This window comes from Sapajus apella, unplaced genomic scaffold (genome assembly GCF_009761245.1).
Source record: "Sapajus apella isolate SASKATOON/1434 unplaced genomic scaffold, GSC_monkey_1.0 scaffold141, whole genome shotgun sequence".
NCBI classification, from domain to species: Eukaryota; Metazoa; Chordata; class Mammalia; order Primates; family Cebidae; genus Sapajus; species Sapajus apella.
The window spans coordinates 1,048,555-1,068,688 of NW_022437081.1; the positions used below are offsets into that span (position 1 = coordinate 1,048,555).

At 38.8% G+C, this 20,134-nt stretch overlaps 1 protein-coding gene across 2 annotated transcripts; it reads left to right on the forward strand.

Moving 5' to 3' along the window:
• Positions 1 to 2,777: 2,777 nt before the first annotated feature.
• Positions 2,778 to 17,135, forward strand: HTATSF1 (HIV-1 Tat specific factor 1). 2 transcript variants are annotated; one of them, XM_032264075.1, is made up of 10 exons: positions 2,778 to 2,975; positions 3,212 to 3,406; positions 5,174 to 5,354; positions 5,727 to 5,774; positions 6,215 to 6,369; positions 8,305 to 8,468; positions 9,883 to 9,982; positions 13,919 to 14,008; positions 14,907 to 15,044; positions 15,641 to 17,135. In XM_032264075.1, exons 2-10 carry the CDS (start codon positions 3,221 to 3,223, stop codon positions 16,808 to 16,810), a joined length of 2,232 nt encoding a protein of 743 aa, XP_032119966.1. In that variant the 5' UTR covers positions 2,778 to 2,975; positions 3,212 to 3,220; the 3' UTR covers positions 16,811 to 17,135. The 2 variants fall into 2 exon arrangements, with proteins under 2 accessions (XP_032119966.1, XP_032119967.1); XM_032264076.1 differs by having other exon boundaries at positions 2,784 to 2,891; positions 15,641 to 16,810.
• Positions 17,136 to 20,134: the final 2,999 nt, after the last annotated feature.

Genomic DNA, 20,134 nt, shown 5'->3' on the forward strand with positions numbered 1-20,134 from the left:
TCGGGGTCTTCCCTGACCCAAGACTTAAAATATGGGCCATAATACAGTAATACTCCACAAAGCACGAAAACACAGTCAGAAAGTTAGGCATAACCAAAACATCCAGCAGGTGTCTTCGTCATTGAAGGTGAAACTGCGACAAAACACTTACCACTGGCATTTCTGCTGAAAACAGGAAATTCAGGTTTGCAGAATTTCTGCAGTTTGAACTATGTTAGATCAGGGATTCATCAACCTTTTTGTCAGAAGGACAGAAGTCTTTTTTATTTTTATTTCCATTAAGTCTTGAGATTACAGGATGTGGGGACAGGAAAATTCCTGGATAGAGTGGGCTTGAAGGAGCCATGTAAAAAATCTGGTTTGATATAGTTCAGTAGTTTTTCAGAAAGAGTTCTTAGGCCAGATAGGTGAGTCCTATGTGGAGTGCAGTTTCTTCTTTTGTAGTTTAATGTATATTTATCCATCAAGAAGGCTGTGGCCTATTAGGCCAGAAGTATAACACGGATCAGTCCAATATAAAGGTCAGAGGGAAGAATGAAACACATATTCAGAGAGAAGCCAGATGTCTAGATTCTAACCAGTTCCCCTTCCTAGGCCAGCAACCCCTTATGTGGCCCATCTACATTGCAGTCTTGGAGTTTCAGTACCATCCCTAGCTTTATAACCCACCCATTTTTTGTTACCTTGAGTGTTTCTCTAACTAAAAAAAAAATAAAAAAAAAAAAAAAAAACTTGAAAAAGGTTACAAAGACAGAGATGCTTTCAGATTACCTCAATTACTAGGGAGTTATTCTAGGAATACACATGGAAATGAGAAGAAATAGGAACCATGCCTCATAAAGACCACAGCATTGTTCAATTAGAACTGTCAGCCAGGGGCAGTGACTCACATCTGCAATCCCAGCACTTTGGGAGGCCGAGGTGGGCAGATCATGAGGTCAGGAGTTCAAGACCAGCCTGGCCAATATGGTAAAACCTCATCTCCACTAAAAATACAAAAGTTAGCTGAGTGTGGTGGCCTGCACCTGTAGTCCCAGCTACCCCAGAGGCTGAAGCAGGAGAATCGCTTGAACCTGGGAGGCGGAGGTTGCAGTGAGCCCAGATTGCACCACTACACTCCAGCCTGGGTGACAGAGTAAGACTCTGTCTCAAAAAAAAAAAAAAAAAAAGTCAGGTCTCACGACCAAACAAAATGCCATTACAGGTACAATGTGTTTATCTCTCAACTCCACTGCTCCACTACTATGGTGACTCAGTAATCCTCTTGCGCTGCTTCAACTGCTCCTCCCACCCCTGGGAAACTTCTCCATAGTAGGCCTCTGTTCTGCCTTTTACCTTCCCTGGGAGTATCTCATTGCTTCTTTGCTACTCTAACCACATCCCTGTCTGTTCCACACTCAAACTTCCCGGGAGAGGCTCTCACTCGATCAGTTAGTCAAATCCAGTCTGGAATGCAGATCTACTCTGCCAGGTCACCATACAGACCCCAGGCAGCTTTTGGGCCAGGATGGCTGGGTGACATGGGACCTAAATATAAGGAACCCTTTCAGTCGCCTGCTCAAAAGAGGGTTGTGGTAGAGCAGGCACTCAATGACATGTGCAGTAGGGCGGTGTCGCGTATTTTCACCTATGCTGTGAACTCAGGAATGAAATGGGAGCCCAATAACACACTGCTGAAAACAGCTGTATGTTATTTTTGGATCTAGGAGAAAATATTTAGCAAGGTTTAAGTAAGCCTAATACAACTCACATTACCTGTATCACAAAAATGCACACAAATTCAGTTCTCCAAGAGTTCCTACCAGAACGAGAACTTCATGAAAAGGAAATACAATGGAGAAAAAAAAAAAAAACAACAACTAACCCAAACTATTAAGAACTGTTAACGTTGAAACCATAGATTCGTACAGCTGGTATGCGGGGAGCCAGGATTTTCTGGAACTAGCACTCAACTACTATGTTTAGAAGTGAAGGTCACTGGGAGAGTGAATAATTTCTTTTGGGAAGGATTTCCCCGATCTTAAGCCTGTGTTATGATATTTATGTTTACACGCATGGGTTCCTTGTTATTTTAAATGAATTAGTATTTGTTAACGGCCGTTTTAATTTTTGTGCAGAAATATTGGTGAGTATAATCCACAAACAAATGTTTTTTGGGATCTTCAATGTTTCAATGTAAGAGTCGAACTCCAGCCAGAGGAAGGTATGAGACCGATAAAAGAGAAGGCTGGCATTAGGAAAAGAAAGTGGGCCCTTCTACCCCTTGTTCGTTCATTCATTCGCCCATTCTGCATTAGACACCAGATCCGGTGCCAGAAGCTTAGGCTACCAAGATGAACTAGATCCGGTGTCTATCCCAAGGAGTTGTAAAGAAACGAGTAAAATGCGGTTCCTGCGAGTGGGAGGGGCCTTTGGGCGAACGAGGCACGTCGTTTTCTCGAAGCCGGAGAAATTTGTCCTGCTGCCCCACCCACTCCCCCAAGATGGCGCCCACCGCGACACCGGCCTGGCCACCTCCGCGAGGGAATATTCCCACGCCTTCCTCCAGTTTCCCTCCAGGGCCGGCCCGGGCCGACTCGCCGGGACCCCGCGGAGCTCAAGGCCCTGAGGCGCCGCGGGATCCCCACGGCCCTCGCCCCAACCCAAGGCGGGCCCCGGTGGGCGTCGATGCGCGGCATCCGCGCGCCCCCTAGACGCCCCCTCGGCGCCCCGCCCCCCCGTGCCTCACGCCGCTTGCCGGCGTCGGCGCCTTTTGACGCCATCGTGGGCGTGTCGGCGCGAGCCGCGACGTCGCGACGCGCCGACAATGGCGGCTGCGTCGGCCTAAGCGGGTCTTCGTTTGCAAGTAATTTCCTGACGTTGCGGCGGGAACCGCAGTCGTCTCAGACCCGGTAGGCGGCGGCGGCGGCGCGCCTGTGCGCTCCCGCCGCGCCCTGGACCGAGCGGCGGTGCAGAAGCTCGGCGGAGCGAATCAGGTGGGCGGCGGCGCGGCCGAGCTCACAGCACCAGCGCGCGCGCACGGAGGGCGGGCCGAGCGGTGGGCGGTGCGGCAACAGAGCAGCACGGACTTCCCGGGGACTGCTGGGGCGCCGCGGGGAGGCGGGTCGGGGGGCGGTGGGGCGCGAGCGGAGCGCGACCGAGCTCCCTTTCTCTGCGGAGCTCCAGCGTCATTTCGGCCTCTTAGTTCTCCTGAATCCTGCTCCTGAGCTAGGTAGGAAACATGAGCCGCAACCACTTGGATGGGAACGACGAGTTTGATGAGCAGTTGCGAATGCAAGAATTGTACGGAGACTGCGAGGACGGTGACCCCCAGACCGATGCCGGTGGAGAAACCGATTCTCTCGGGCAGCAGCCGACGGACACCCCCTACGAGTGGGACCTGGACAAGAAGGCTTGGTTCCCCAAGGTAGGAGAGTGCCACGGGCGCCACTGCAGAGCGGGCCGCCTGGCCAGCCTCGCGGGGCACTCCTTTTACGTTTGCATTGCTGAGGTCCATGGTCCTTGGTCCTAACCCTCTTGGATAGCGACGCTTCTTTTTGTTGTGTTTGTTGGGGCACCGATGTGTAAAGGAAGAAAAATGTTTAGGGTGGTGTCTTAAATGTAATTCTTAAGTCTTTTCTATGCTTTATTAATTTTGTCTGTGAAGGTCACAATTGGTTATTACATTGATGACTGCCTTTTATTGCAAAGAGGAAAAACACCAAGAGCAAATTAGTAGCTGTCCATTTCTGGTAGCCAGCCCCACTTGTCCTAGGAACTCGGATGTTTAGCTTATGTACTATGTGCAAAATGCAGTTTCTTGATAAAAGTAGCTGTTTATGTATCTTTAGTAATTGAACTTTGTTTGCGCCTTGCTTTACTTTCCTAGTAAATTGTGTCCCTAGGCATATATGTTTGAACCATATAACTACAAGAATGAGACTGGAGATACACAGAATATAGATAGAAAAGATCTGTGGATGTTTGTTTGACATACTTGGAAATTGCTAAGTATTTTTATTTCACCCTCGAAGTAAAATAACTAATGTTAAACTTGGTTCTGTAAACTTTGTGGTAAAAGTGTCCTTTTAATCTGACTCTCATGAGCGGGAAAGGGCACACTAATAGCACACAAATTGACTTGCAAGCCAGTGATACAAAACCTGTCTCACGAGATTGCACTGCTATTTTAAAAATTTTTTGCAACTTTTCGTTCCCATTCTGTATTTGTATATGTATTCCAATCCCTCCAGATTGTTAAAATTTACGATTTCACTTCTGTATTGGTAGTGCCAGTTTGAGTGTAGATTTGGTGTCTTCAGCATTCTGAATACTTTTAACAAAGGTCTGGTAATGGATTAATGTGCGACTTTATCTTTTTATGTTATTGAAGCCCATACCTCTTCAAACTTTGAGTTTTACGTTTCCCGCATTCTATGCGTGCCTAATATTGATTGATATGATGCTATAACTATATTTCTTTAGTTGTGCAATAATGCTTTTCCCCAAAAGGGAGGACGATAGATAGAAGTTGAGTTTGTCTTTAATTTGTTCTGATACTAAAAGATAACATGATTTAATTTGTGATAGAGTTAAAATGAGCATTTAGTTTTACAATTGTTAACCAACCCCATTCTTAATGTACCGTATCAGAGTTCTGTGTGCACTCTTCATGCAGATTTGTGCTTTCTGCATACAAATATACATGTACAATAAGTGATTGACTTATTGTACATGTATATACTTATTGTACATGTATATTTGTGCATCTGTACGGTAAAAGTGGACTCTGTGGTTAGATTATTGATTGACTGTTGGTTCTTATTGTTTTGTTATCTGGTACTTCCCTTTGTTATATGTATTTGTAGCCTTAGTCAATAGACTGTAGAGAGGTAGTAATTTATAAATGAAACACCTAGAAAAGGTGGCAGCATCGCTTAAATGCTTTAAATCGTACCTCAGACTTTTGCATTGACCATCTAAGTATTTGTGTCTTATTTTTTATCACCATATACACACTTTTCTATGTGAGGTAACTATTCTTGGGCCTACGCCTTAATGACTACAACTGTTATCCACAGAAATAGTTCTGTGTTAAGTTGTATAACTATGCTGTAAAAACACAATTTAAACTTCTTATAGGTGGAAATAATTTAAAATTTCTATGTCTCTGTCTTTCTAATTGGTTGTTTAGATCACTGAAGATTTCATTGCTACATATCAGGCCAATTATGGCTTCTCTAATGATGGCGCATCTAGTTCTACTGCAAATGTTCAAGATGTCCATGCTAGGACTGCAGAGGAACCTCCACAAGAAAAAGCCCCAGAACCCACTGATCCCAGAAAGAAGGGAGAAAAAAGAAAGGCTGAGTCAGGTAACTGGGTCTAGCTCACAGATTTTAAGTGCAAAAATTAAAAATATGGGTGTGTATATGTACAGTTACTCTTTTGAGAATTATAATAGCTTTGAAAGCATAAGGTGTTTTCTTTAAGGTAGTGTCAGAGTTATAAAGAATGAAGTTAAACTGGCCATCTTTTTTCCAGATAGGGTCAAAAACTAATTATTTGTCAAAAAATTTAAATATTTCGAAAGCCGGGTAGTGCTTTGAGTTAGTTTATCTTGGTCTTTTAAGACTAAGAGAAACGTCCTTGAAGTTTCAAGAAACTGCTGCTTTGTCAAGATTCCATAATATGACTCTTAACTTTCTTGCAAGTGTTTTATTTATTTAATTAATTTTGATTTCTAGGATGGTTTCATGTTGAAGAAGACAGAAATACAAATGTATACGTGTCTGGTATGTATAAATTTTTAAATAAGTTTAAGGTAGGAAATAATTTTGAGATTTTTCACGAAGTGATTTTTAGCTTTCAGTTTTCCATTTTTTATCATTGTGTCATTTTTTGTTGAGCCATTTATATTAGTAAGGAATATGTGTGTTTATTACAGAACCAAGAAATTTAGTGTGTAACTTTACATGCCCACCTTTAGACCCAGTTAATGTAACTAACAGCAGTGTGTCCCTTCACATTCAGTGAGGCCTTCAACAAAGCATAATTTTAATGTATACTTGAACACACAAAAATGTGAAATTTCTTCAGTTCTATAAATGTAAAACTTTTCCATACATTTAGAAAATCAACATTGCATTCACCTAAGTTACAGATTTCTAATTGGTAGAATGCTAAGTAATTCACCTTTATTACCGAATATAAATGTTTTTTAATTAAATGACAGGTTTGCCTCCAGATATTACAGTGGATGAATTTATACAACTTATGTCCAAGTTTGGCATTATTATGAGAGATCCTCAGACAGAGGAATTTAAGGTCAAACTTTACAAAGATAATCAAGGAAATCTTAAAGGAGACGGTCTTTGCTGTTACTTGAAGGTAAGTTATATGATCAAATAAGTTTCTGTGTCTTCGTTTTTAACTCAGGAACCAGGGCTATAATTTCTATAGGTAATAACCAACACCAAGAACTATTCAAAACAGGATATGAAGAAAACCGAAATTTCAGTTAGTACCTGTGTGTATCACACTTGTTTTAAGAAAATATGTTACCTGGTTAAAGTAGTATATAAGTATGTGACTGGAGTGCTTCTTTTGTCTTGAAAAATTCTCACTGGAAAGATGTCTTTATTGATGTGTACAGTCAATTCAGAATACATTTTAAAAATTCAAGAAGAAAAAAAAAGACAATGACATTTTACTTGTATACTGGAGTGAATTACACCAGGGTTCAGCAAACTCCAGCCCTGTTTTGGTAAATACAGCTTTATAGAACACAGCCACACTAATTCACGTATGCATTTGTCTATGATTGCTTTTATGTTTCATTGATAGAGCTGAGTGGTTGCAGCACAGACCTTGTGGCCTACAAACCCTAAAATATTTATGAACTGGCCCTTTAACAAAAGGACTTTTCTGACCCTTGAATTAGACCATAAGGAGATGATAGCTTATGCTTACTGCTTTAAAATATTTTTTTGAATGCGAGAAAAGAGAGAGTGGTAATAAGAGAAATTTGCAGAACTGCATGTAGTCATAGTACCATAAATTACACAAAGAAACCTCAATGCCAAAGGCAGCCATCATTTTTGGAACACCTGCCACCTTAGGGGCATGTGTTATACATTATCGCAGGGTACTGAACAAATGAAGATGGCATGTACGTAAGTCAAAACCTGAAAATAATTACAGAGTAAAATCAAAATGGTGAAGCCGAAGTGCAAACACCGTGGGTGCGTTGTGAGTACACGGTATTCCAGTGGGATCAGAAGAGGGTAGGATTCAGCTGGCAGCTTTTTGGGAAATAGGTTTTTGACCTGAATCTTAAATGTGGTGGTTATGGAACGTGAGCATGACCATTTTAGGATGATAGTTTTGTAATGTTCAGATGTAAGGAGATTTGAGAGTCTTACACGTTCTTTAAGGATTATAAAAAAATCTGTGAACAGACTCTTAGGGAGTTCTGTTACATGTTTAAAATTTTTAAAGGAAAAAAATAGGATTTTGAGACCCATAGAAATACAAGGTTGTCAAAACAGTAAATTGAGTTCCAGGAAAATGAAGTGAATTATTCCAGGACCCATATTTTATGTGAGCAGCTGAGTTCAGTTATCCGTTTTTTTTTCTACAGGTCCTCTGATCTTTGACTCTGTGTAGGGCTGATAACTGTCCCCTCTGTGTAAGACCCGGAATCCATACATGTATTTAATATAAAGTGCCAGCCGTCAGATAATTGTCTTCTACTTCTCAGTGTATTACAGACTTACATTTTAGTTGATGAACAAAAGAATTAAAGGCTGTCTATGCTGTTCCCAGTTCGTTGAGTCATCTCGTCTTTTAAGTAAGAGTATTATAGGATTTTAAAACAAATACACCTTAGAAATTATGCAAGTTAGCTCCCCTCTTTCTACAGATGAGAAATTGTAGCCTTGAGACAAGATTATACAATAATTATATAATTTGTTGAACACCTGTCATATGCTAGGCCTTGTCTTTTCCATGCATTATTTCATTTAATTTAGTCAAGAACTTTGTGATGAAGATATTACTATTTCCATTTTACAGATGATGGTATTAGGGCTCAGGAAGCTTGTATAATTTACCCAAATTCACACAGCCGGTTAGGGGCTGCTGTGTCTCGAATCCTGGTTTGGATTCTAGAGTTCTTTATCTCAAAGCAATAAAACGATCTCATATATTAGTAATATATAAATATAAAATTTTAAATTATTTTATGTATAATCATAGTTTATCTAAAAAACTCCTTAAGTTTTATTTTGTTGTATAACTGACTATATTTTATCTTTTATAAAGAGAGAATCTGTGGAACTTGCATTAAAACTTTTGGATGAAGATGAAATTAGAGGCTACAAATTACATGTTGAGGTGGCAAAGTTTCAACTGAAGGGAGAATATGATGCCTCAAAGAAGAAGAAGAAATGCAAAGACTATAAGAAGAAACTGTCTATGCAACAAAAGTTTGTAATTTTTTTCCCTTTTGAAACAGGTTCCTTATATTCTAGAGTATATTTTTGGTAATAGCCATCTAGTTTTATTCTGTCAAATCTGCCTACACATTATTTTAAAACAATTTCTTTAGATCATCAGGTACCTTTAGCAATCTATACAATAGGATGATTTAGCAGTGGAGGGGATTTAAATTTTCCAAGATGTTTAGTTGTAATATGATAAGGGCTTAAATGAGCTAAGAGAAGCCATCTGTTTGGAAAACATTGAACATCAAATTAAATAATATAGTTTAGGCTTATGTACCAGAACCATTAGTTTACTTTCTGTGTGGGTTGAAATCAGCTGTACCAGGAGCTAAATTTTTATATACAGGTTTGTTATAGGATTAGAAATGATAGGATTTTATAATTGTATTTAGTGTGTAGTCATATGTACTGTATGCATAATGCCATCAAGTTTCTATTATTCTGTTTAATATACTTTGAAATATTCTAGTTTTAAGAAATTAGCCAAACTAATACTTTTATCAGAGTAAATTCTAATGACACTTCTAACACCACTACTTAAATTAATTAGAAATGATCATAAAAGCATTGGGTTGTTATGTCTCATTGTTTTTACAAGATTAGGTAAATTTGATAACCACATATTTTTTAAACAATATCAGTAAAATTTATGATTGTAATGGAGTGAGTAGTTTTACATGTTTCAGTGCAGTTTGTTTTTTATAATGATAAAGTACCTAAAAACCAGTATAATTTAAAAATAGTTTTTAGCCTCAAAATATATCTTTCTGGACTTATAAATACTAAGAATTAGAGATTTTTCAAGGATCTGATTGGAATGTTTGTATAACCAGACAACAGTTGCCCTGAAGAACATTTATTCTGGGGATTTCAGATACTGGGGCCGTTTTGCCCCTGCCTTTTATTTTATTTTATTCTTTATTTATATGAGACAAGAGTCTTGTTCTGTTGCCCAGGCTGGAGTGCAGTGGTGCAATCTTGGCTCACTACAACCTACACCTCACGGGTTTAAGCGATTCTCATGCCTCCACCTCCCTAGTAGCAGAGGTTACAGACGTGAAGCACCACGCCCAGCTAATTTTTGTATTTTTAGTAGAGATGGGGTTTCACCATGTTTTCCAGGCTGGTCTCGAACTCCTGACCTGAAGTGATCTGCCCGCCTCCACCTCCCAAAGTGCTGGGATTATAGGTGTGAGCTACTGCACCCGACCCCCTGCCCATTTTTATTTTAGAAAGTTACCTGACTAGAACTGTGACTGAAATAGTTTGTTGTTGTAAAATCCAGTAATTATCATTATTAAATACTCAACAGGGTATTGTATGAACAACTCATTTTTTTCTCTCTCCAAGTCTGAAGCAAAATTTACAGTTTGTTGTTACTGCTTCATTGCCTCAGGCAGCTGGATTGGAGACCTGAGAGGAGAGCTGGACCATCCCGGATGCGCCATGAACGAGTTGTCATCATCAAGAATATGTTTCATCCTATGGATTTTGAGGTAGGAAGTGGTGTGCCCACTGATAGAAATGCTGATAGGCTTTCTTTCAAGGGAGCCTGGAGCTTGCCTCACCCCATCTTTGTCATGTCACCTCCTGCGTGTTTGTGCAGTGAGTAGTAAAGGAAGATGGAGCCAAGAAGCTACTTCAGTTTTTTTTTTTTTTTTTTTTTTTTTTATTTCTCTTCCCTTTGTTTAGCCCAGTATTGTTTTAAAGTATATCCCAGATAAGAGTGTTTAATAACCATACTGCACCCCAGCTGCTTGGTATGGGAAATCATTGAAAAATACCATCATTAAAAGATTTATGGGAACTGCTTGTGAATTTTGAGTGCAGTCAACAAGTGTGGGCTGATTTTGGTGGGGAGTACCAGCTTCACAATTGTAAATGCAAACTTCGTTTAATATTAAAAGTTATAATGCTTAATGTCCCTGGAAAGTTCCAATAACAGCAAGTAAAAGTGAATGATTAAAATAGTATTTTAATCATTTTTTTAAATGATTAAAAAAAATAAAGTGAATGGAACTGTCCTTCCTCCCCTCAAAAAACTGAATAAAGGAAGAACAAAGAACTACTTAAGGAGTTCTAAGGAATATTGTCATCAAAGTACCTTTATTTCAGAAAGTTCTCTGACTGGAACTGTGACTGAAATACAGTTTGTTGTAAAATTCAATAATTATCATTAATAAATAACAAAGTATTGTATGAATAACTTTTTTTTCTCTCTCCAACAAGTCTGAAGCAAAATTTACAGTTTGTTGTTACATTCTGCCTCTGTTCTCATCTCTGTCTACTGGTGTAGAGCGACTTTATTGTATAGTGGAGAAACAACTATTCTCTCCCTGGTTCTGAAAGTAGCGATAGCAAGTTACACAGAAAGCAGTTTAGGCTGGGCGCAGTGGCTCATGCCTTTAATCCCAGCTACTTGGGAGGCTGAGGTGTGAGGATCACTTGAGTCCAGGAGGCAGAGGTTGCAGTGAGCCGAGATCATGCCACTGCACTCCACTCAAGCCTGGGTGACAGAGCGAGACTCTGTCTCAAAAAAAAAAAAAAAAACTCAGATACAAAGGTGCATTTTCTCACTGTATGCCAGCACTGTTCAATAGAAACATAACATGAGCCACATGTGTAATTTACATTTTTGTGAAGCCACAATAAAAATATAACATGAAATAAGAAATTATTTTTAGTAATGAATTTTATTTAACCCAGAACATCCTAACTATAATTTCGACATGTAATGCAGATAAAAGTGTTAATAAGCTATGTTACATTGCTTTTTGTTTCCTTTGGTACCAAGTCTTCACAATATGGTGTGCATTTCACATGTATAGGATGCCTCAGTTTGGACTAGCCATGTTTCAAGTGCTCTAGCCACATGCAGTTAGTGGCCACCATCTTGGACAGCATAAGTTTAGATTGCCAAGGAATGAGAAACATGGTTTATTTCTTCCAAAGAAAACAAAACACTATCCTGAAAAAAAATTAATGAGAGTTGACTGCAGAAGGTTTCAATGAATGAGCCTGATTTTAGCCTTAGATTGCTTGCAAAGTTTTGTCTTTTTAAAATGACCATCTGTAGCTAGGCAGGTTAAAGAATCTCCCTAAAGGAGATCACTCCCTTTAAGCTTCAGGGTACTGTATAGCAATGAAGATCTGTTAGGTTTTCAGGCTGCTATAAATGAAAACAAGGGTTTGAGAAGACTTTGGCTAAGATTTGATACCATATAAGAAAAGCACTGAGGCCATGCGCAGTGGCTGACGCCCATAATCCCAGCACTTTGGGAGGCCGAGGCGGGTGGATCACCTGAGGTTAGGAGTTTGAGACCAGCCTGGCCAACCCGGTGAAACCCGTCTCTACTAAAAATACAAAAATTAGCTGGGTGGCATGTGCCTGTAATCCTAGCTACTTGGGAGGCTGAGGCAGAAGAATCTCTTAAACCTGGGAGGCAGAGTCTGCAGTGAGCCAAGATTGCGCCATTGCACTCCAGCCTGGGCAACTGAGCAAGACTCTGTCTTCAAAAACAGAAAGAAAAGAAAAGCACTAAGATACTGGTATAGAAGTGAAGGTAATGCCTACCCCTACCATGGAATCACACTTAAAAGTTGTTAAACATGTTGAAACAGTTTTTTGTTTGTTTTTGTTTTGTTTTGTTTTTTGAGATGGAGTCTTGCTATATTGCCCAGGCTGCAGTGCAGTGGCACACTCTCAGCTCACCGAAACCTCTGTCTCCCAGGTTCAAATGATTCTCCTGCCTCATCCTCCTGAGTAGCTGGGATTAGAGGCACGTGCCACCTTGCCCGGCTAATTTTTGTATTTTTGGTAGAGACGGGTTTCACCATGTTGGTGAGGCTGGTCTCGAACTCCTGACCTCATAATCTGCCTGCCTCTGCCCCCAAAGTACTGGGATTACAGGCATGAGCCACCACGCCTGGTCTTTTTTTGTTTGTAATATAGTCTGATTTTCTTGGTGAATAAAAGATACTAGAAACAGTTTATCAAATTCTTAAAAAGATTTTTTTGAATGTTGGCTATGTACAAAAGGCTGTGCTGTTTTCTGTGAGGTATCTGAAACTCAGTAAAACAAGGTTCCTGCCTTCTGAAAGCACTCAGTCTAATAGGAGCTAACCACACACACACACACATCATCAAAAGCCATAACTTTTATTCTCCACTCCTCATTCTTCTCAGGTCTGATAATTTTGTATAAAGCAAATTGGCTGCTTCTCCAAAATTGGGTTTTATAAGTGGGGAAATCCAGATTTCTGCCAACTGTAGTTTCAGAAGCCTCAGATTTATGCAAATAGGTACAATTTTATATTTTCTTATTTTAAATCCAATTTCAGTAACACACCTGCCAGTTGCTTATTTTTGCTTTTTGAAGAACCTTAAGGGAGGAAAGCCGCTTTTTTATAATTCCCTGTAGTTCATTTCTCTTTAGCTGATGAGAAAAATGAAAGTCTGTAAGAAAGATGCACTTCAGTGTTTCCTAGAAAGTGTAAGTCACCTTCAATAGAAATTTATAGATAGGATCTCTTCATTTATATTTGTATGTAGTTAAAATTCAAGCTGATAATGTAGCTTGTCCTGAGCCCTCTTTATGCATTGGTATTTGGAGAGAGATTTTTTAATTCGCAGAGGGAGTCTTAAATCATTTTGTTGTTGTAGGGAGGAGATTTCCACATGAACTCCAGACGGCTAGAAACAGTAGTACTTGAGTGTTCTTAATAGGCTCATAGTTGCAAGAAAGCAACAGCTAAGAATGTATTTTATTGTATGCTTAATAACAGCTCCTTATTGTGTGGGTCTGTTACAGTGTGGTAGGAGATAAGATGAACAGGAATCCTTGTAAGGTTTACCCTGTGAGTTAAAATAGCATCTTGGAAGCACAAAAATCAGTCTTTGGACACTTAGTCAATAAAAGGGATATCTCTCTCTCCTCTCTCTTCTTTCCTCTTTCCTCTTCTCTCTCCGCTCTCTCCTCTCCCTCCCTCTCTCCCTCTCCCTCTCTCCCTCTCTCTCCCTCCCCCTCTCCCCATTACATTTCTGTAAATAGGAATGTATCCAAAACAAAAAGCAAAGGGCTCTCATCAGTGTGATGGTGAGGCCCATGCAGAACATAGAAATTGGCAGTCTGACTGAATATGCACCACAGGACTTCCACCTTCTCCTGCTCTGCCACTATAGGCCCCTTCTGCTGGCTGCCATACTTGTTATTTCCTTTGTCTTAAAGCAGGGCAAACCTGTAGGAGTAGCAGTGGATGTAGTAATCTAATTTTATTTGATTTTGAGTTTTTAAAAAATTTTATAGACTGCAAAACACAACTAACCTTAAGCGAAACCTTTTTCTGTTTGTTGGTTTATCAGAACAAGAAATTGGACTCTCAGGATTTATAGTTAAGGGAGCAAACCCATTTTAATCATGCATATTTTTCAGGATGATCCATTGGTGCTGAATGAGATCAGAGAAGACCTTCGAGTAGAGTGTTCAAAGTTTGGACAAATTAGGAAGCTCCTTCTCTTTGATGTAAGTTCATGGCTTGGACATATGGATCCTAAAGCAATCATTCCTCCACCTTAGTTAAGTTCTTCCCAGATGTGTGAGTGCACCCCTGAATTTTACGTTAATGTTTTTATATAGTAGTCCACTGTTGTGGTAATCATCTATTAGCAGTAATTAGATGAACATGGATTACAAGTCAAGCACAGCTTTGATAGATTTGGTATGCCTTGCTTATTTTCCGTCATTACCCTAGAGTATGAGATCAGGTGAAAGAAGGTACAAGAAAAATGTATGAGATCTCTGGTTCCTGATAAGTCACGTTTTCCACTCTTTGTGAATTATACTTGTCCTCCATATTTGAAACAATCAGGAAAAATATTCTGTGTATTTCCTCTTCTCACCCCTTTTTTTTACTTCCACAATTGACACCCAATAATTAAGAGTCAGCATTTATTGCTTGTGTATAACAAGCTACTTTACATGTTACTTCATTTAATCCTCAAACCCCTTTGAGGCAGGTGAGCACTACTATACCCATTTTACAGATGGGGAAGCTGACACTTTAGAAATTGAGCACCTTGTCCAAGGTTATTCATCTGGTAACTGACAGAGCCAGGATTTAATCCCAGGGCAATATGACTTCAGAGTTTACACTTTTAACAATTATACTGTCCTGCTTCTCATTAGACAGGGATGTCAGCAGAAACATTTCCAAGGACACTGTGCTTGGTTCTTGCTAGGTAAGATTAAGGTAAAGGAGCAGCTGACTGCATGTCACTGGCTGGGATAAAAGGGAAGAAAGACTTCATACGTAAAGTCTTTTACTTCAAAGTATCAGAGAGAACACTACTACTTACCTGCTTTGTGAAATGTATTGTTTTATCTTTTATCATTCACTCCTTTTTTTTTCTTATCTTTCTAGAGACACCCAGATGGTGTGGCCTCTGTGTCCTTTCGGGATCCAGAGGAAGCTGATTATTGTATTCAAACTCTGGATGGAAGATGGTTTGGTGGCCGTCAAATCACTGCCCAGGCATGGGATGGGACTACCGATTATCAGGTAAATTCTGCAACTTGTCAAGGGCACACACATTGTTTCATTACCAACAAATACTGATCCTTCAGATTTAAGCTTTGGGTCTGGTTTAATCTATTTAACGTAACAATGCTTCTTTTATTTTTACTTATACGTTTTTAAATTTTTTATTCTTCTTCTTTCAATACTGCTTTTAAATAACATTTTGCATTCAGAAGATAGAGAAATGTTTGAGTCTTTCAGTTTGTAAGTCTGAAAGTTTGAAGCTTGTTCAGAATAGTAATAAGAAAAGAACACATTCAACCAAATATTTCTCTTCCTTTGTACGCTGTCAAGTATGGACAGAGTTCAAATACTAACTTTTTAAGAGATGAGACATTTCTGTAGTACTGTGATATTTGGCCTTTATTTAAGTGATCTTTAAGGTCAACTCTAGTAAGTCAAGATTTAAGGTCAACTCTCACAAATCAAGTTTTGAAAACTGAAGACAGGGTATTGCTTTCATTTCCTAAGAAGAGATGCTTTATAAAATTAAGGTTGTTTCATCAATATTAGAAATGTTCAGAGAAGTAACTTTTTGCCTAAAACTTATTTTAATGGCAGTCTCCATTTATCCACAGGTGGAAGAAACCTCAAGAGAAAGGGAGGAAAGGCTGAGAGGATGGGAGGCTTTCCTCAATGCTCCTGAGTCCAACAGAGGCCTTAGACGCTCAGATTCTGTCTCTGCTTCGGCAAGGGCAGGGCCTTCTAGAGCAAGGCATTTTTCAGAGCACCCCAGCACATCTAAAATGAATGCTCACGAAGCTGCAACTAGAATGGCGTTTGAAGAACCTATAGATGAGAAGAAGTTTGAAAAGACAGAAGACGGGGGAGAATTTGAAGAAGATGCTTCTGAAAACAATGCTAAAGAAGGTGGCCCTGAAAACGAGGCTGAAGAAGGCTGCACTGAGAAAGAATCTGAAGGCGGCTGCCCCCAAAAAGAGTGTGAAGACGGCAGTCCCATAAGAGGATCTGAAGAGGGTATTCCTAAAAAAGAGTCAAAAAAGAAGATACTCAAAAATGATTGTGAAGAGAATGGCCTTGGAAAAGAATCTGAAGATGACCCCAACAAGGAGTCTGAAGAGGAGGCTGGACCCAAAAAAGAGTCTGAAGAAGATGACTCAGAGAAAGAATCTGATGAAGACTGCTCTGAAAAACAGTCTGAAGATGGCTCTGAAAGAGAATTTGAAGAAAATGGTCTCGAGAAAGATTTGGATGAGGATGGCTCTGAAAAGGAGCTTCCTGAAAATGTTCTTGACAAAGAGTTAGAAGAAAATGACTCCGAAAACTCCGAATTTGAAGATGATGGCTCTGAAAAAGTGTTAGATGAGGAAGGCTCTGAGAGTGAGTTTGATGAAAATTCAGATGAAAAGGAAGAAGAGGGGGATACATATGAAAAAGTATTTGATGATGAGTCCAATGAGAAAGAGGATGAAGAATATGCAGATGAAAAGGGGCTTAAAGCTGCTGATAAAAAGGAAGAAGAAGATGATGCGGATGAAAAGCTGTTTGAAGAGTCAGACAAGGAAGATGAAGATGCAGATGGAAAGGAAGATGAAGATGCTGACGAAAAGTTATTCGAAGATGATGATTCCAACGAGAAGTTGTTTGATGAGGAGGAAGATTCCAATGAGAAGTTGTTTGACGATTCTGATGAGAGGGGGACTTTGGGTGGTTTTGGGAGTGTTGAAGAAGGGCCCCTATCCACTGGCAGCAGCTTTATTCTCAGTAGTGATGATGATGATATTTAATCCCTTAAACTTGCTTCTTAGGGAGAGTCCTCCATCTACATTTGCCTGTGCTTCAGGGTAATTACTAGTAGTGTTACATGAACATGTGCATAGTGGTAGGATGCCATCAGATTAATACATTGAAGTTTTTCATTGTTACCTGTACCTAATGGTTTTAAATATATGTTAATTGACTGTTCAGTCATAATGTCATAGTTACAATGCAAGTAAACTGGATACTTGTTCTTTTGTCAGATTTGTTAAATGCATGCAGAATAATATTTTTAAAAGGATTGAAGTTTGTGATATTCATCAATAAAAGTTGGTAATATGCAGAAACTGAAAATTCAACTTGAGTTAAATTATATTTTAAATTCTTGATACTGCTTTATTTATACTGAGGGTTGGCATTTCTGAGGACTTGAATCCTTTGGAGTCTCTTTGCTTCCTACTGGTATTGGCATGTGTGTCCCCATTTCCTCTCTATAAACCAGAACACGTTCCTAAACTCAGAAAGCAGGTAAATAACCCTCTGGATTTTTTTTCTGCCTAGTCCTTGCAAATTAACTTTTGTTTTCTACCCTCTTTCCATTAAAATTGACTCTTATATGTGCAAAAGTGAACTCCCTGTGGTCCACAGCTCCCATTATTATTAGAAATCTAGAGAAATAGATTAGAATTCTACCTTGTACTGTTAGCCTCTTTGGGCCCCTTTAGAAGTTAATTCAAGTTAGAGGACTTCTTCCCAGAAAAAAATGTACACACTATGCTACACAACTTGGGTGTAGTTTGGGGAGGTTCATGGCTGCCCTAAAGTTTAAGAACTTCATGTATGCTTCAGTTGTTCATTTTTTAGAATCATAGTGCCTAGCACTGTGCAAAGTTGTGTTGTCCCAATAAAACTGAGTCTTTCTTGATTGTACTTTCCAAAGTCAGTATTGATAAATTTACTTCTGGTGTAGCATTAAGAAGTTATTCTCAGAAATTAGAAGCATTAAACTGCATTTATTATCGTATCAGTAAGTGTCACTCTCAAGAGTTCCTATACTTCAAGTCAATTTTTCAGAATTTTTTAGTTGATGTCTAGGATTTCATAAAATCAAGATTTTCACCAGGGATGTGAAAGTTAAGTATAGAAAAATTGCAAATCAAAATAGTAATTTCCTTTAAAGATAAGCCAGAGGCATTTAAACTTGAGTTTATTGGAAAATTAGTTTTCTAAATGAGAAGAATGCTTTGCCTTCCATACACAGTGGTTAGGACACATAACTGTACAACATAAATTCGCTCTGAGACCATTAGGAGAATTTGTTTCATTCTTTATAATTTTGGAAATCCAGAATTTCTCAAAAGAATATACTATTTATCTAGTCTGTTTTAGGTAAAGTAGTAACCATTGCCTAGTAAAGACTCCCACAATTTTGGGACAGAAAATGCATTAAAAACAGTAAACTTTATTTTGGGGGGTTTTGAATAAAGTCATTGCCGCACCTGGCAGGTTAACCATCTTCTGTGTGAACTCGGGTGTGTGTTTGCATGTGTGTGTGAATGGATTTCAGTTACGCAATACTGTCCCGAATATTTTTATTTCAATTTGGTTGATATCATATACTCAGGTTCTTTTCACATAAACACACTAGAAGTGAAAAATCACAAACAGCTGTAAAATGGCAATTTATGAGATAAACAAAGTCATAAAGCACACACATAGCTACCTTTGCATTAATCAGATTTTATTAGTCCTGAAAACTGAATTTACTGTGACGCAAGTATACATTCTATTATCAAAAGAAAAATAGTGTGTAGGGGAATGGATTTTAAGCCCAACAATGTTGAACTACCACCTGATAACTACTAAGTTTAGTGCTCCTTACAGCTATAATTTACACAAAATATTAAATAATGCATTCAATCCCAAATGCATAAAGCAGAAGTGGCTTCAGGCATACCTTTGAATGGCTTCAATGCCCTGCTGTGTGAGTCCACAAGTACCTTGTACAAGAACAAACATGAAACTTTATGTTAGAAAAAAATATTTCTAATCTTTGCAATATTAATGAAATATTGAAATGATTATTGCTTTCTACAAAAGAAGTGTAACAAGGGCAAAATTGGAGTAACCTAAGTATCTGTTTCCCTTCTCAAGTTGTAGTAGCTCGGGGCTCTTTCTGAAGCCCTGCGGAGCCAAATCAGTTCATTTGGAAGCTACTACCTCTTCCTTTTCAGAGTATAATCTATTTTCCTGATGTAAATTATTTAGTCATTTCTGAGGCTTGGCAAGGAGGTAGGGATTAGCTAATATTCTGATTATGCCTTTCCCAATGATGTGAATGTGGTTTTTTTTTTTTTTTTGAAAAATAAACCAAACATTTCCACGTAATGCAGAGAAGGGCTCTTAATTAGTTTGAACAAAGCCATGGCCTGGAGAACAATGGAAGGCTTATAAATTTGCCCTTTGTGAATATTTGTAAATATTTTTGTAGATTTTTCTTTATTGAGTCTCTTTCAGATTCAAGCTGTATGCCTTTCTTTGGATGGTAACTTCATTTGAAATCAGTTTGCTCAAATGATTTTTCTTCTGACCACACTTCATTTACATGATGGGCTTTGTGTATATCTTCCTAGAACTTCCCTGACAGAAGAAAAAAATGTTAAAATTATTCCCTTCTAAAATCCCAAACTGATACTGCAGATAGCCTGAATTCCTGGATGCCAGTTATTACGGGGGACGATTGCTTGAGAAAAAGACTTCGTAGTATAAAGTTGACTTTTAGCTATTTAGAGCCCCACAGGTTTGTTTTGCTTTGCATTTGAAACCAGGAAGATACTGCTGTTATGGTATGCTGATGCGTTATACTCAAATAGCACAAACAGGTTGGCTGTGTTTATATTTCAGTTATCTGTGAAACTTCAAGCCTGTGCTATTGAGATGCGCTGGTCGTCCCAGGCTAGATAAAGAAAGCTAGGCCAGCAGTGGAGCACAAAGGTGGCTTTTTTGCTTCAAGTGTTCTACTTTTTGCACTGCTTCTTAATGTTAAATAGTAGTGATAGTATTAGAAGAGTCAGGCTCTAAGAATAAAACACCTGTCGATTTGCTGTTTTTCAGGTTTATAATAGAAATTAGGCTTAAATAATGATAAACCTGCAACATCTTCATGTAAACATTTCTAGATTGGACTGTGTGTCTGACTTAAAAGTTTGAAAATGTGATTATCTTGACTCCTTTTTTCTTCTTTCTTGTTTTTATACTACCTTTTAAATAAACAGCATAAACGTCATTTTTTAGGTGATACTTAAGAAATTAGAGATTGGGTTAATAAAAACCTGTACAGCACCTGGATGCTT

Bases quoted from the DNA above. Each gene is read 5' to 3' on its own strand.
- HTATSF1 (XM_032264075.1), top strand. From the start codon at position 3,221: ATGAGCCGCAACCACTTGGATGGGAACGACGAGTTTGATGAGCAGTTG. The intron at 14,009-14,906 runs GTAAGTTCATGG...TTATCTTTCTAG, and splicing joins GGAAGCTCCTTCTCTTTGAT to AGACACCCAGATGGTGTGGC. The intron at 15,045-15,640 runs GTAAATTCTGCA...ATTTATCCACAG, and splicing joins ATGGGACTACCGATTATCAG to GTGGAAGAAACCTCAAGAGA.